We start from the raw sequence: 17,978 nt of genomic DNA on the forward strand, positions 1-17,978 counted from the left end.
CCCAACCGATCAGTTGTTCCCTGAAGCTTCCAGCCCTGAACTAGCACTTTGAATGGAACAGGAAGCTCAGCTCTATTCAAAATGCAATGGCCATGTTGGGTTACTGCAGCTCAGCTCCCACTGAAGTGACCATCTTGAAGGCTAAGTCACTAAAAAGTATCTGGTCATTAATGCCTGTTCAGGTCTGGTCATTAAAGGGTTAAACAACAGTTCCAATGTATTTGTAGTTTTGGAAACTTTAATAACAAGAGGAAGCACTATAATGCAGCATGGCATCCTGGTGAATTAAAATTCCTTGTGGATAACCTTCCCAACCAACACCCTGTGTCTGATAATCTGATTACTCTCAGTCTTCTCACGGCACATTCTCAAGTCAGTGAATATGCACCCCTGGTTGCCAAATGAAGTCTGTATGATAACTCTATATTAGGAAAGTACCATTTAAAGAGACATATCAAAAGTTTAGATCGCGGGGGTCTGAGCACTGAGACCCCACGATCTCTAGAATAAGGGTAGAGAAGAGTGAGCATATTGCACTCTCTTTTCTTGGTGCAGGAGATAGTTTTCATAGAAGTCTATGGGCCCATCTTGATTCCATCCTCAGCAGCGAGAGAGAGGAGGTAGTGTATGTCTCTATGACATGTCATACGTTTTTTTTTTTTAAAGTTAGTGATCCACATTACATATATTCACATAGGTTCGCTGAGAACAAATCTGTTCCTCTACCTACTTATTCTGCTGTAGAGAAATGACAGGATATGGTTTTAGAAGATTATGAATTTCAATGACATACAGATGACGGTTTCTGTCTGGTTAAACTTAAACTCAGTCTAAAAGAACAACACGGGCACATGAAGAATATAAAGAAGTGTTACCTGTGACAATGGGATCAGCCTGGCAGGAATGTAAGATTGCTGAATGTCTATAATATTGGGGTCTTGCCTGCTGTTGATGGCAGAAGTGCTACCTTCAGCCTCCAAGTGAAAGGCGCTGCCTTCAAATGATGCATTGCAAGGGTACAGGTATCCCAAGAAAGTAAGCAGCACACAAGCATGCCACATTTGGAAAATGCACGCCATTCTCTTCTTGAATTCAGAAAATATTTCTCTTTCTACAGCATCCAAGTCCAGTTTAGATACACACCCTCTTCACTTCTGCACAGCTTCCAACATTTAGACTTGTGCTGTGACTTTGCTTTCCAGATGTGCTGCATAGAAGGATCTCCACTGGCTGTTCTCCCCTTACACACCAGGAAACCTTCTCGTTCTTCGCTTTTACCAGCCGAACTACAATTCCCTGGAGTCTAGAGTGGAATAATCTATATGAGGACGGGGAGCAATGAGCGTAGTGTTCCACAAGCTCCTGAGACACCTTATCTTCTGGGTGTCAGGGTGCGGGATACACTCTGAACAGTTGTGTTTCACTCTCTGGCTTCCTTCACTGCAGAGAAGTTTACCTTCAATGTTAGACCCTCCCTCCAGAAGCTCTGCCTGGCTGCCCACAACTAGGTTTCTCTGGAACAGAAATGAAGTCATGTTCTTCTAGCCATATCCCTGACTGCAGCTCAGCCTTATGACAGATAACAAAGTGAAAGATATGGTAGCCTGTCAAACTGTCATTGACACTTACACACTATGAGTGGTGGATCACAGCCATGTAAGGCTGGGTATCCACGGTCAGATTCTTAGGCTGGCATCCAGATAATGAGTAAGTGGGATGCTGGTCTGAGCTCTGCATTTACATGCAATAATATGTTATTAGGTGGGAACTGGAATATTTAGGGTAGGTCCATATGGAATGGATATACTGCAAATCTGCTGTTGGGATGTATTACAGTACCATCAAAATGGATGAGATTTTAGCAAATCTTAGGGCTCATGCACACAAAGGTGTTTTCTTTCCGTGTCTGTTCAGATTTTTATTTTTTTTGCGGACCATATGGGGAACCATTCATTTCAATGGGTCTGCAAATAAAATGGCAGTTACTTTGTGTGCATTCCGTTTCTGTATCTCTGTATGTCCATTCCGCTAAAAAAATAGAATACGTCCTATTATGGTCTGCATTACAGACCAGGATAGGACTGTTCTATTAGGGGCCAGGTCTTCCGTCCCGCAAAATATGGAATGCACAAGGACGTCATACATATTTTTTGCGGACCACAAACTACATACGGTCGTGTGCATGAGCCCTTACCCTGGGTTCAGACCTGAGCGTTCGGGATGTCGCGCTCTGTATGCGCGATTGTACCGGCGTAAGCAATCGCGCATACAGAGACAAGCGAACGCCCATTGTCATTTGTTCCCGAAAGTCTATGTACGGGAACGCGCGACAAGACGCCCCAAAGAAGCTCATGTACTTCTTGGGGCATCTGGCGTTTTACAGAGCGATCGTACGCGCTGTAAAACGCTCAGGTGAGAACCATTCCCATAGGGAATCATTGGTTCTTGCCTGTTGAGCGTTTTACAGCGCGTAGGAACGCGCTGTGAAACGCTCAGGTCTGAACCCAGCCTTATCCATATGTTTCTGAAGAAATCTGCAGCATAAATTGATCTGCGGTGTGGATTTTAAATCCTCTGCACATCACTTTAAGCCACATATTTCCATCGCAGACTTTACCCTCTGCAATGCACAGGGGGAAATTTACTGCAAATCGACAGCAAAATCTGTGACAAATCTCCATGAAACTCCTTTGCTGATGCTGATTTTTCTACTGATTTGTCATGGATTTTTCTGCCGAAACTTGTTACACTATTGAATACAGTGACACCCAGATTCCCACCACTGTTTGTGATGCATATACATTTTCCCCATTATGGTAAAAATGGGGACAACCTGCATGCTGTGCAACAGAATTTTCACTTTTCTTCACGGGAAACTGGCTGCGTACTACACCAGGTACCACCTAGTACTGCAGAGTATTTGCAACCCCTCCCGTTATGTTCCTATCTATCTATCTATCTTATATGAAGAGCAGCCCTAATACAGGTGTGAACATGTGCAAGGTTTCTCTACTTCTAGCACACATCAGACATGGAAAGGGATGAAGCTTAGAGCAGGTTACACTGATCAAAGCACATACATGTGGTAACTGATATGATTATTATTCATTCACTTAGTTTAGGTGCCATATTGTATTTAACACTGTATGCTGCCTTAGTAGTTGTTTTACAGCCTTAAAGGTGTTGTCTGAGTTCTTTTTTTGTTCTTTCTATGTTTCTAACTAGGCAAATGTAAGGACTTTACAATTCACTTACTTTATCTCCAGTTGCTGCTTTCTCAGGTTTCACTGATGGTCACATGACCTGTGATGTCAGCTTCTCTTCCTGCTCTGATGATGCTTCATGCACAAGTCTGAGAGAGCAGATATAAGCCTGTACACGTGAGCTCACTGTGCTGGCCACGCCCGCAGCACTGCCAGCTGCTGCTTTTTGCTCTCTCCCTGGATTCTTGAGGGAAAACATTAACCCCTTCAGCTGCACAGACTCAGGGCTAAAGGCTTTACTGAGTAGCTGCAGGCAGTGAGGAGACTGGTGGGCACAGGAGCTGACAGAGTTCTGCAGAGCATTGCATAAGAACAGGTAGGAGGAAGATCCTGTGTGTATCAGCAGTGTCATTGTACAGCTGGGACTTGTAGTCCTACAAATACAACATGCTGCCGAGTCTCCCAGCAGGCAGACATGTCACTCAGGGCAGCTCTTGTATTCACTCCCTTAGCAGTGTCATTATACAGCTGGGACTTGTAGTCCTACAAATACAACATGCTGCCGAGTCTCCCAGCAGGCAGACATGTCACTCAGGGCAGCACTTGTATTCACTCCCTTTGCAGAGCAGGGGGAGGGGCAGAGATTGTTGTTATTGCAGGTAAACAAAGGGCCAGAAGAGAACCAGTGAAATGAGGAAATATATATGTTTTTTTTATATATTGCTGCCAATCAGATTTACAGTGCTATATTTTTTTTACTCGGACAACCCCTTTAATGTAACAGATCCGCCTTGCCAAGCCTGTGCTTTTTGGCATGTACTATCCTGTAAACTAGCCAATGCTTAAATGTTACCTCATCATTTCAGAAATGTGAACCTCTATTTACAAAGAGCGTTCTGTTTTCTCCTTAAAGAAATGCTTTGTGAGACATGGGGAACAAGGCTGGTAGTGTATGAAGCCAGACTACATTGCCCAAGGCTGACCACTGAGTCCTACTGTAGGCTCATACAGTACATAGAATGTAACCTTTACATCCTCTTTTTCCATGGAATAGTATATTTCCACAGTCTTTTAAAAAAAGGCAAATGTTCACTTAGGCATAGGGAGCCACCCAATATTACAGGATACGTACGAGCTGTGGTTTATGATAAAAAATAAAATACATACATAGCATGTCATGCGACATCCGTCAAATCACATATCATTTCATGGTCTAGTAGTAATATTGATGATTACAGTAAAATACAGCCACAAATGCATTGTATTGTTAACCTCCTGCACTGCCCAAAAGGAAATGGGGTATATCATGGGGATGAAGAACATTTCCTATGATTGTCTCATACACTGCAGCACAAACTGATTTACAGACAGAATAAAACAGTTTAAGCAGTTTCTATACCACATTTGCTTTTAGGTGTGTAATATACACAAGGTATCACTGTATATGGTGCTTTTTTAGGTAGTTATATTCTTTCGCTTGTCATGTGATTTTGTGAAAGGAGCAGTATGTGTCTTGGACTTATTCTTTTTGTACAGTCCTGTATAATTCAGTATTTTTATAATTCTTTCTATTATAAGTATGATTAGATGGCTGTATTCCCGTGATTTTGTGCCCATTGTGTAGTGACAATACTTGTACTTGGTCCAGAAATCTTCTTTAATGTAGCAGAATTTTTGTAAGGGGAGAGGGGTCACTCCTTACCCAGGATTTTTTTAGCCAGTGAGTGGTGTGCATGGCACCCCGACTGATGTGCGTCAGAAGGAATCAGGTAGACATAGTTGTAACTTAGAACAACATTTTTATTGAACTGATATGGGACAATAAGCTTGGTAGTTACACAAGCCTTACAGGGTGCAACTGGGTTATAAAAGGCAACAGGCTCAAAGAAGTATTCCAGATTTTTGATCCTCAGGATAGGACATCAGTCATTAGATCCGTGAGGATAGAACACTGTTGGCTCTTGAAAATAAACAGTGGCTGGTCCTGGAAACAGAAGGTCTGTCCATTGTGTAGTGGCCGTGCTGGCGTACTGCAGCTCAGCTCCCATTTACTACACCGAGGACAGCTCTTTGTAGAGGGAATAGGCTTGGCGGTCTCAAGGTCTCTATAGATTGGCAACAGACTTGATTTCTTCTGTGGTGAAGAACTCTAGTTCTGGCATTGCACCCAACTCAATGGCCAACGGCAACTCAGCCCAGAGTCTTCCTTTCAGTGGCAATGACAAAAATGGCTCAGTGTTGCTTGGTATAGGTCATGGACACTCTCCATTTGGTGCACAATCTCCACAGGTGGGACCTGTGGCTGCTCTTTACGCGGTACACACACACTCACAGTCCTTGGGTGTGTCTCACTATTAGGGTCCATTCACACATCCGTGTCTGTTTTGCGGATCCACAGATCCGCAAAACACGGACACCGGCAATGTGCGGACCACACATCGCCGGCACTTAATAGAAAATGCCTAATCTTGTCCGCAATTGTGGACAAGAATAGGACATGTTCAATTTTTTTCAGGAACGGAATTGCGTACCCTGAAGTGCGGATCCGCAATTCTGGATCCAGGCAGCACATCGTGCAGCCCCATAGAAATGAATGGGTCCGCAATTCCGTTCCGCAAAATGCGGAACAGAATTGCGGACATGTGAATGGGGCCTTAGTCACAGCTATCTCCAGCCTCTACTTTGCACAGGCCATCATGCCACTCTCTAAACAGGTGTTTGTCTCAGTAGAAATCTTCCTGGTCTGTTTGGATCATCAAGGGACATCTCAACAGTTGCCATGGCCAGGAGGCAATAAGGGTGGCTGCTCCTGCCCAATACTTCGTTCTGCTGTGGATGTCACTACTTCAGCCCCTATCTAGGTCGCTAGCATAGTGTACCACTTAGTGAGCATCACTCTCCCTTACTTGTTAGTTAAGTGCCACTCAGTGCCATCTCCTGATGAAGCTTGCCTTAATGTGCTTCAATGGTTATTGGCTTTCCGTACCTAGGATCCCCCAATGTCAAAGGGCAGGTAGTCTGGTTTGGAGAAACGGGATACATGGGTTAAACCTATGCTTATTGTAGCCCATGGTAGTATCGTATATAACTATTATGTTGTTAGGCACAGTCAGTATTTACTGCCGTGACTTACTCTATGTAATATCTGGACAAGCTATCTTGAGATAATTAGGTTTATATTCGACATTCGTTTCGGCAGCACATCATTAGCCTTTGTTGCTTATTTATGGTGATATGTATCCCATAGCCCTACTCCATGCAGACTGCATAACCTGCGATTTCTGAGGCTGGTGACTCGGATGAACTTATCCTCCGCAGCAGAGGTGACTCTTGGTCTTCCTTTCCTGGGGAGGTCCGCATGTGAGCCAATTTCTTTGTAGCGCTTGATGGTTTTTGTGATTGCACTTAGGGACACTTTCAAAGTTTTCCCAATTTTTTGGACTGACTGACCTTAATTTCTTAAAGTAATGATGGCCACTTGTTTTTCTTTACTTAGCTGCTTTTTTCTTGCCATAATACAAATTCTAACAGTCTATTCAGTAGGACTATCAGCTGTGTATCCATCTGACTTCTCCACAACACAACTGATGGTCCCAACCCCATTTATAAGGCAAGAAATCCCACTTATTAAACCTGACAGGGACACATGTGTTAATTCATAGTTTTGATGCCTTCTGTGTGATTCTACAATTTTCATAGTCATAAAAATAAAGAAAACTCTTTGAATGAGAAGGTGTGTCCAAACTTTTGGTCTGTACTGTATATTAATTATATAAAGCTTAGTGTATGCATGTGTGTGTATGTGTGTCCACTAAAGAAATCTGCACCTTAGCATTTACAATCACAAAATTTGGCACACAGGTACATCAGGTGTTCGGGAAGGTTTTAGACCGGGTCTCAGTTCTCTAGGATGTACCTTCCTGAGATATTCCCAAAATATGCAAATATGGCACATCACATGACCTACATTAGCCAATAGAAAACTGCAGGTCTTTCTCTTCATATTCCAACTGCCATACACACGGTTACATGTCCCTTATCAGCCAATAGAAACTCGCAGGTCCTTAATCTCCACATGCACACAGTTTTACACTAGATTTCCATAACAACCCAGACATTTTTCCTCACTTCTGTAGGTCAGCTTTAAAGACGCAGAGCGCTGTGGATTAGTGATGGACGAACATCGGCCGGGACGATTCGCAAATACGATCGCGTGAACGAGATCAAATGTTCGTGAACTGCAAGTTTGCGGCGGGCGCCATTCACTTTAATGGCAGGCGAACCTGAAAAACCTTCAGGTCATATTTGCAGCCACCAAATACTTACAAGAAATGCACAAATCATCCCACAACATGGACAGTGACATACCAGAGGGGGATCAATGGCAAAAGTTCCCACAAAAAATATGTATTTTAATCAGGGGCCATTTTTATGTGTCTTAAAGAAAAACTCAAAAAAATTTACCATGCTGGAGCCTAGAGAATTTTTATTTTAGGCCACGGGAGTACAGGCCCCAAACATTAGGCATTCACCAGACAGAAAACATCAAGTGATTATGTGGCTGGAGGTATATTAGACGGTCATTGGATATCAATTTTACTGCAGGCCAGTGGAGTACAGGCCCCAAACATTAGGCATTCAATGTACAGAAATCGTCCCACAACATGGACAGTGACATACCATGGGGGGATCAATGGCAAAAGTTCCCACAAAAAATATGTATTTTAATCAGGAGCCATTTTTATGCGTCTTAAAGAAAAACTCAAAAAAATTTACCATGCTGGAGCCTAGAGAATTTTTATTTTAGGCCACGGGAGTACAGGCCCCAAACATTAGGCATTCACCAGACAGAAAACATCAAGTGACTATGTGGCTGGAGGTATATTAGACGGTCATCAGATATCAATTTTACTGCAGGCCAGTACAAATACATGTCAAATACATATGTTTCAAAGAACTAAAAATATAAAATTTGATTAAAAACATTGCTAACGAAATCCCCCCTCTTGAATAAACCCCAAATGATAATAGGTTGCTTTCGATAACACGTGGTCGTCACAGGTGCTGAATTCCTCCGAGGCCCCAACAATTAGGCATTCACCAGACAGAAAAGATCAAGTGATTATGTGGCTGGAGGTATATTAGACAGTCAATGGATATCAACTTTACTACAGGCCAGTGGACTACAGCCCCAAAAATTATTCATTCACTGTACAGAAACGAAAAATTGATAATGTGGCTGGAGATACATTAGGCGTTCACCTTACAACAATTTTACTGTTGACCAGTTAGATTACAGGCCCCAAAAATGATGCATTCACTCTGCAGAAAACATCAAATGATTATGTGGCTGGAGATATATTACACGGTCAATGGATATCAATTTTACCGCAGGCCAGTGGACTACAGTCCCCAAAAATTTTTCATTCACCAAACAGAAAAGAACAATTGATATTGTGGCTGGAGGTACCTTAGGTGATCACCGTATAACAATTTTACTGTTGGCCAGTTAGATTACAGGCCCCCAAAATTATGCATTTACTGTACATAAAAGATCAAGTGATTATGTGGCTGGAGGTATATTAGACGGTCAATAGATATCAATTTTACTGCAGGCCAGTGGACTACAAGCCCCAAAAATTATTCATTCACTATACAGAAAAGAACAAATTATAATGTGGCTGGAGGTATTTTAGGCGTTCACCGTATAACAATTTTACTGTTGGCCAGTTAGATTACAGGCCCCAAACATTATTCATTCACCGGACAGAAAACATCAAGTGATTATGTGGCTAGAGGTATATTAGATGGTCATTGGATATCAATTTTACTGCAGGCCAGTACAAATAGATGTCAAATACATATGTTTAAAAGAACTAAAAATATAAAATTGGATTAAAAACATGGCTAACGATATCCCCCCTCTTGAAAAAAACCCAAATGATAATAGTTGTAATTCGATTACACGTGGTCGTCACAGGTGTTGAATTCCTCTGTGGTCCCAAACATTAGGCATTCACCGAACAGAAAAGGCCTTTTATGCCGCTGCATTTACATAAGACAGGGATCATTATTTGTTCTGGGTGGTGGCGGATATGTGTGGGCTGGCATGAGGAAATTCAATTAAACGTGGTCATCATAGGTGTTGAATTCCTCCGAGATCCATGCCTCATTCATTTTTATAAATGTGAGGTAGTCTATACCGTCGTGAGCTAGAAAAAAAGAGGAATGCAGCAGCACCCTGCAAATCTGATAGTTGATGTACAATAATGCCATAGTCACAAAAATTATAATAGTGCTAATGCTACGCTTATTTATAAAGTGAGATGGTTGGCAAATGCATTTTGTACAAAACCATCTGAGCCCGTCTGCCGAACGTCAAGGCGATCTCTGTAAGACGGGTCCTAACACTAAATGCTACCTGTTATGCGCCAAAATGGCCGCCATAAAGTTTAGGAAGTGTTGGATCCACATGCATGCTGGGTCCACTCTGCCTTTTACAATTTCTGGTGCCATAATGGCCTCCATTACTTACAAGGGATGCAGGTACCAACATGCATGCCGAGCCCACTCCACATCCTTCCTTGTGCCAGACAGCTTCAAATGAATGTAGTGAGAGCAGGCCACAGCTTTATACTGAGACTAATTAAAATCAGCCTATGGGGAAGACAGGCTAATAAGCTAGGTGAGTGCGCTTATCGGTCACTAGTGCGCTTATCGGTCCACCCTGCTGTGCTGAACTTCCTTTCGGACAGGACACTTGACGAGGGGCAAGCCAATAGTTCCATGGCTCTGGTCACAGGTCAAGCCTGCACACCTAGTAGTCAAGGGGTTTCTCGCTTCTCGGCCATTTACCCGATGTAGTCGGACACCTGTCGGTCTAGGCGTTCCCTGAGGCTGGATCCGGAGGGCGGCTGTCGATGGGTTAACTGCAAGAATGATCTCATATCTGAAGTGACCAACACATCTTCAAACCGCCCCTTTCTTGCATGCACTGTAGGATTGGTACTCACAACTGTTTCTCAGTGGGTGGAAATTCCTCTGCCAGCGCCCGCAACAGCAGAATGCAGCATCTCTCGAAGCAAGGCCTGGAAATGCTGCATTCTGACAGGTATGTGTGATGCTGGTAACATGTCCGCCATTTTATATTAGTACCGGGGGTCTATGACCTTTATGCTTTTTATACGGGGGTCCCTGTTCAAACACCAGAGCATGGCCCCCATTTGCACTAAATTGGAAGCGGTGTTGCGGCCTGGCTCCTGCTCATCGTCCAGGAGAATGTCGTCCTTGGTCCCCTCCCCCGATCCACAGACAACACCAGGGATCCCAGAAAAATGTAAAGCCTGTTCTTCTTGCTCCTCCTCCTCCCCCAAAGCACCATCCCCCTCGGACTCCTCTTCAGACTCCTGCTGACTTGTCTCAGATGGAGTAGCCCCCCTGGGAAATTTATTAAGCATTGCGACTTCCTCATCTTTCTGCTCCTGCTCCTCGACGGCTTGATCAATGACACAACGCAATGCACATTCCAGAAAGAAGGCAGAGGGTAAGATGTCACTGATGGCGCCCAGGCTGTGACTGACTAGTTTGGTGATCTCATCAAATGGCCGCAAAAGTCTGCATGCATCACGCATGAGCAGGCACTGGTGCGGTGAAAAAAAAAGCAGGCTCCCAGAACCTGTTCTGCTGCAGAGTTTGTACAGGTAGTCGTTAATGACTTGTTTCTGCTGGAGCAAACTATCAAGAATATACAAGGTGGAGTTCCAGCGCGTCGGGCAGTCACAAATCTGACGTTTGTGGGGCAAGTGGTGTCGCCGCTGAACATCAGCAAGGCGAGCCATGGCCGTGTAAGATCTTCTAAAATGGCCAGAGATGGGGGCGGAGCTTGCCAATGGCCGAGTGAGCAGCGTGCGCTCAGAGCTCCTGAACATCTCCGGCAGTTTTACAGACACCAGGTCACAAACGACTCACCTGCCAGCATGAAAAGCAGAGGGAAAAGGACCTCGTCCACGCCAGCTCCGGTGGACCGAAAATCAGGCGCCATGGAGCGATATTTAGCTTCCAGCTCCCAGCCGGCGAGTGGCGCCAAGACGGCTGCGCGACCCAAGATGGCGGACGCACCTCATGGTGAGAAGATAGTGGAGCCGACCACAGCAGCAGCATCCCCTGATCACAGCAGATCACCGCCTGATGCACCGAATCTACGGTCATATGCAGGAGCGGTCCACAGCCCGTCCTCGGCGGCGCCATCCTCACCGGCCATGACGGAGAGCAGGCTCTCCTCGCCCGGCTCCTCACCTCAGTCTTACCGCTCACCGGGGCGGCCAGGCGCTGACACACAGGCGATACCGTCCACACAGGAGGAGGAGTGGGACTGGAAGGTCCATCTTAAAGCTTTGCCCACAAAACATGAGCTGAATGCTCTTTTCACTAAACTTGAAGCGTCGCATAAGCAAGATATTGCTGGCCTCCATACAGATATCAAGCAAGTGGGCCATAGAGTGGAGGATGTGGAAGCCGTTCAAGAACAGACCCTCCAGACATTGGAGTCTCACCAGCAGATCCTGCAAGATCATACAGGTCAGATCCAGGACATACTAAGTCATCTTGATGACATTGAAAACAGAAACAGGAGAAATAATCTCCGCATAAGGGGAGTCCCAGAATCGGTTCTCCCACAGGACCTGGAACTTTGGGCTCAAGATCTATTTGTCAAGTTACTTAACAGAAGCCCAGATACTCCGGTCGAAATTGACAGAATCCACAGAACCCTGGGTCCGAAACTTTCAGATCCAGCTCGCACGCGTGATATAGTGTGCAGAATTCATTTTTTCAAGGAGAAGGAAGAGATCCTTAAAGCCTCAAGAAATATGTCGTCGGGTCTTCCGGATTATCCTGGAGTGCTCATTCTACCAGATCTGGCTCGGCGTACACTCATGCTGAGGAAAGCCCTCAAACCTTTATTGATCCTCCTTAAGGACAATGATATTGTCTACCGCTGGGGCTATCCCTTCCAGCTATTCGCCAGAAAAGATGGGAAATCTGCAACTTTCAAGAACATCACTGACCTACAGAAGATGTTGGACATTTTCAACTTGCCGACGGTCAGCCTTCCGGATTGGCCCAGACAAAGGGACTTGGTTCCTGTTCCACGCAGAGACCCCTGGCAGACGGCGCTCCCAAAACAGCAGAGACCACCTAGAAGCTCTCGTTCACCTACTAGCTGAACTGTCTGGTTAATGAGAGGTCCCAGCCTCTAGTTACGATTTCTTTTTCTCTTTCAGGAAGCCTAGTTGCACAGGCCCTTTAGAAAGCTCCTAATGTTTTACCAAATGTTCTGACAGTTTAATTGTGACCTGTTATAACCACTTACTTCATTACTTACCCGGAGATGAGTCGGGCAGCCGTGATGCCCTTGTCTTCTCTTACCCCCACTAGATTTTACAGCACCTACAGAGTGTTGTACATGACGAATAGTCATTACTTAGCACCAGTTGAACCGATTGTTTGGTTCCTGTTACCTCGTAGATTGTCATTATCTGTTCACTGAAATCTCAGTGTTCCCTAATTGTATTGTCTGTGTGTCCTACGTCTTTCCCTTGCTTCTCCCCTACGTGTAGTTTTTCCTTGCATCCTTAACCCTTACTCCTTCCATTCATCATGACGGGATTGTTATCGTTTAGCTCCTTTAATGCCAGGGGCCTTAACAAGCCTGAGAAACGCAGTCAAATCCTATACCGATTTCATAAAAAGAGGATCATGATAGCGATGATCCAAGAGACCCATTTCAAGAACTCATCCGTCCCAAATTGCAGAAACAGGTACTACCAAACCTGGTTCCATAGTCCACATCCAGATAAAAAAGCAGGTGGAGTCTCCATAGCTTTCCACAAATCCTTCCAGCCCAAGGTCTTAGCCTCTGACATTGACACTGAGGGGCGCTATATATTTCTTAAACTTGCACTTAATGATCAAGTATTTACTATTGCTAACATGTATTTTCCTAACCAGGGCCAGGCCTTCTTTGGTATCAAGTTGTTGAGAAGATTAGCTGGCTTCGCTGAGGGTTCCCGTATTATTTTGGGAGGTGACCTCAACATGACCATGAACCCCGAGCTTGATTCTTCGGTGGGTAAGTCCACGATCTCTCTCGCTGCATTGCGTAAGTTCAGATCAGCACTCACTTCCCTCAGGTTGGTTGATCTGTGGAGGATCTTGCATCCGGGTGTCAGAGATTACAGTCACTACTCTGCGGCACATAACACATACAGCAGATTGGACCATCTCTTCGTATCGCAGAGCTTCTTGGACCTTGATCCCCGATGCTCGATCGATTCTATGATATGGTCGGATCATGCCCCGGTATTTGGACTTTTGTCGCCAACTCACACATCTCCCCGCTCATTCACTTGGAGACTAAATGATAATTTATTAAATGATGCGGTTTGCTCGGCATCTATAAAGACAGCCATCGCTGACTTTGTTGCTGACCATCGATCAGATACCACTGCTTCTCCTCTAAAATGGGAGGCACTCAAATGTGTGGTTAGAGGCATATTTCTATCCCACGGGTCACGGCTTAAAAGAGAGAGGACGCATAAGCTAGCTGCTCTTTTTACAGAACTTGAATCCAAGGAGTCCATTAATAAAGCCTCTGCGTCAGATTCTCTTAAAGCTGAACTTTCCTCCATTAGGCAGCAAATATTAAAAATCCTAGATCAGAAATCTCTTTGTGTGAGAGATAAAGTTAAGCGAGGTTATTATGAGTTTGGTGACAAATGTGGTAAATGGCTAGCGAAAGCTTTACACCCACGTGTTCCTCTCACGCATATCCCCTCCTTGAACATAGGCTCGAGGGGCCAGATACATGCCCCGCTTGAAATTGCCCGTGAGTTTCGGTCATATTACTCGGACCTATATAATTTAGATCACACACATACAGCTGTTCGGAGTTCGTCATCCCAAGACGTGCAAAATTATCTATCTCAATTTGGTCCCCCGACTCTCCCGGACGATGCATCTACTGGTATGGAGGAAGATTTTTCTTCACCAGAGCTTCTATGTGTCATTAAGGATCTCAAAAATGGGAAGAGTCCCGGCCCGGATGGGTTGTCCGCACGTTTCTATAAATACTTTTCGGAGGATCTGGCCCCCATACTCCTAGATGCATTTAATTCTATATCCGTCACATGCCCTTTCCCCTCTCAAACCCTACAAGCACATATTTCGGTCATTCCTAAACCAGACAAGGACCATTCCCTTTGCTCCAATTACAGGCCCATTTCCCTTCTTAATATTGACCTGAAAATATTTGCCAAAATTCTGGCCTTAAGATTACACCCTCACATACCGAAATGTATTCATAGAGAACAAGTGGGATTTGTTCCAGGACGAGAAGCCCGTGACAACACCATTAAATCTATAAGTCTGATCTCTAAAGCTAAACAACTAAAGATCCCCATGTGTCTTCTCTCGGTGGATGCGGAGAAGGCATTCGACAGGGTCAGTTGGCACTTCCTGGAAAGGACTCTGATTCATATTGGGATGGGTCCCAAGATGATAAATAGAATCATGGCCTTATACTCTAGCCCAACTGCTCGGGTGCGTGTCAATGGTGTCCTGTCGGATGCCTTCCCTATATCTAATGGAACGCGGCAGGGATGTCCTCTCTCCCCGTTTCTCTACATTCTTGTTATGGAATCCCTGGCGAATATATCAGATATCATAAGCAAATATCCGTCGGTCTCTTATAGGCGAGGTAGGAGCCTTAGGGACCGTCTGGTTCACAGCCATTTTTCACCACCTCAGAAGGCTGGCTCTTGGCTCAACCGGAAACCCATCGGTATATTCAAATGCGGTCGGTGCAAGGCCTGCCAATATGTTCGAACCACCAAGTCTGTCACCTGTTCGGTCACTGGTCAAACGTTCCAGGTCCGGGACTTTGTTAATTGTCTATCCAGTGGGCTGGTTTACCTCTGCCAGTGCCCATGCCCTATGGATTATGTTGGCAAGACGATACGTGAGTTCAGGAGAAGAATCCTGGAACACGTTAATGACGTCATCAAAAAAGAGCCCACACCCGTGGCTACTCATGTAAATGACTGTCATGGTGGTGATCCCTCTTGCCTTCGCTTCACTGTCCTTGAACTGATATCCCCCTCTCCAAGAGGCGGTGATTTGGACAGACGTATCCTACAGAAGGAGAGCGAGTGGATTTATAGATTTCGCTCCCAATCACCCCGAGGACTTAACGAGCGCTTGACTTTCTCTTGCTTTCTATAACTGCTCATTCTCTCTCATTGCCTTATGACATGAATGGTGACCTCCATTCTGTCATTAACTTCCCCTTGCTTCACTGATCTGGCCTTGTTAGTGGGGTATCCCCTATCAGGTGGCCATCCCCCCTGCAATTCTGACCTCAGTAATATCTTTAATTCCCTGGCGTATAGCCTGGGTACGTAAAGTACCCGAACGTTACATTTAATGGGATGTCTATTCACAGTGACATACCCTGTATGGGGCTTCCTTGTTATCCTGAAGGGAGCTCTCTGTATATATCTTCTTTGTACGTCAGTAGTTATATACATGTACAGTAACAGCTCTGTGTGCATCTTTTCTGGCACAGAAACTCCTCATGCCCCACCCTATACATGTCCCCTACTTTTGCCCATTACTTGCAACCCTTGCGACCTGGCCCAACCGGACCACAGACTATCCCCCATCATGTATGTGTACTGTTTGACCATTCATACATGTTCAGCCCACTGTCATCATATAACTCTGGCGCATCATCATCTGGTAGTCATCAGCGGCAATATGCGTGTCAAGCTGACACGCACACACCGCACTTCCGGTATGATGGTGACTATATTTACGTCATTTCCGGTATGCGGTCCACGCTGACACGCATACCGGCGTGCGGGCTAAGCACACATGCTGGCTGATAACAAACTACGTAGGTTAGCATGGGGCACCTTCATCTATACATGTTTTGCCTACTGTCTCCATATACCAGGACAGCCTCGTTTTCGGCGCATCATCAACTGGTCGACATCAGCGGTAGTATGCGTGTCAAGCTGACACGCATACACCGCACTTCCGGTTTGATGGTGAATACATGTACGTCACTTCCGGTGTGCGGTCCACGTTGACACGCATACCGGCGTGCGGGCCAAGCACACATGCTGGCCGATTACAAACTACATAGGACAGCATGGGGCACCTCCATCTTGTATCCACCAGGTCATGACATCTACACAACCTCATTAATGAGCATGCCTCCCCCTGGCACGCCCTACTCTTTCGGCCACACCTTAATTAATTAGATATCCACCTGTGTATGGGCTTTGGGGGGTTAAAAGGGAGGGCTAAACTGAGGATCACCACCTCAGACCCATTATTCCACACCACTGACCACACCATGTAAGTAGCAGACAATGTCTCTTTACTATCTGTAATGTATGTCTAGCCCTGAGTGTATGTTGAGGTACATACAATATAAAAAAAATTTTTTTTAGGTATCCTCTGGGTGGGTAACCCGGCATCCTGGGTGACTAAACTGGGGCACGCATATCTTTCGTGCTGCACTTCAGTCAGGTGCATATGCTCCTATCTATGAGCCTCCTCAGGAACGACCTTGTTTGCAATATATTATTGCCAACCTCAGGTATCTATTCACATTCAATACTCAGTGTTATGGGCATTTATCGCTTGTTATCCTACCTGAACTAACCTGGGTCCAATTTGTCTACTATTATTTTTTCAGTGTGTATGTTGGTAGTCGAGTTCACTCACCACGCTGCCAAAAACGTATGTAAACTGCCATTTGGCAATCGTTTCATTACTGTGGGTCTGCAGTGTCATAAAGGATTGTCTATTCCTGTTATATATGCACGCACGCATCACTGAACTGGGGCGGCCATAACCATTGGCAATGGTCCCATTATCTTTGCATACCTACTACACGTAACCCCCTGATGAACCCTCCGTTTGGGTGAAACGCGTCGGGGTTTGTAGGTCATCTATAATTATCTTAATATATCTATACCCAATTGTGCGTTTTGTTAGTATATTTTATCTTCTAGGTGGGCCCTGTACCTCCTGGTTACGCCATGAGGGCAGTATACAGTGGACACCTTTGTAACCTATCCTTTCCTATCTGTGCTTGTTTTCCATGTTAGACACCACGTATATCGTCCCACTCCATCACTCACCTCACCAGGGATAATTAGGAGTTGGAGTTCAAGTACGGGGACAGGGCGCCCCCACCATCAGGAGACGTCCCTGGGCAGAGGACCAGATCAGGGAATCAGTGCTAGGGATAACTTTCCCCGGCCTCCCGCCTATGTATACCTGTATCTTAGGTATCCATATTCTGGCCTCTACATGGATCATTTGCATAGAACTGTTTTGTCTGTATATATGTAAATTCTGAACTTACCTATTAAATTTAGTTACTTAATGGATAAACAGGGTACTCTTGCTGGACTAACTGTTGAATCCCTGGCGAATGCCTTACGAGCCAATGATGCAATTAGAGGCCTGCACATTGGCAATATAGAACATAAAGTGTCACTGTTTGCTGACGATCTCTTGATGTACTTAACAGCCCCTGGAATTGGTCTCCCCTCGGTATTGAAGGAATTTCGGATTTTTGGGACATTGTCCAACTTCAAGGTCAATGTCCAAAAGTCTGAACTTTTAAATATCTCTCTCCCCTCTCGAGAGGTTACTGCACTCAAAGACGCATTCACTTTTAAATGGGCCCCAGGTAAGCTT

The 17,978-nt window shown here is 45.0% G+C and overlaps 1 protein-coding gene across 1 annotated transcript in view; it reads right to left on the reverse strand.

Annotated features, from left to right (window-relative positions):
- The window catches only part of LAMA4 (laminin subunit alpha 4), a 126,126-nt gene extending 124,624 nt beyond the window's left edge, over nucleotides 1-1,502 (reverse strand). The window contains exon 1 of the mRNA XM_044290388.1: nucleotides 876-1,502. Coding sequence (XP_044146323.1) covers nucleotides 876-1,079 — 204 coding nt within the window. The 5' untranslated portion in view covers nucleotides 1,080-1,502. The remainder of the gene's footprint in view (nucleotides 1-875) is intronic.
- Nucleotides 1,503-17,978: the final 16,476 nt, after the last annotated feature.

This window comes from Bufo gargarizans, chromosome 4, assembly GCF_014858855.1.
Source record: "Bufo gargarizans isolate SCDJY-AF-19 chromosome 4, ASM1485885v1, whole genome shotgun sequence".
Classification (NCBI taxonomy): Eukaryota; Metazoa; Chordata; class Amphibia; order Anura; family Bufonidae; genus Bufo; species Bufo gargarizans.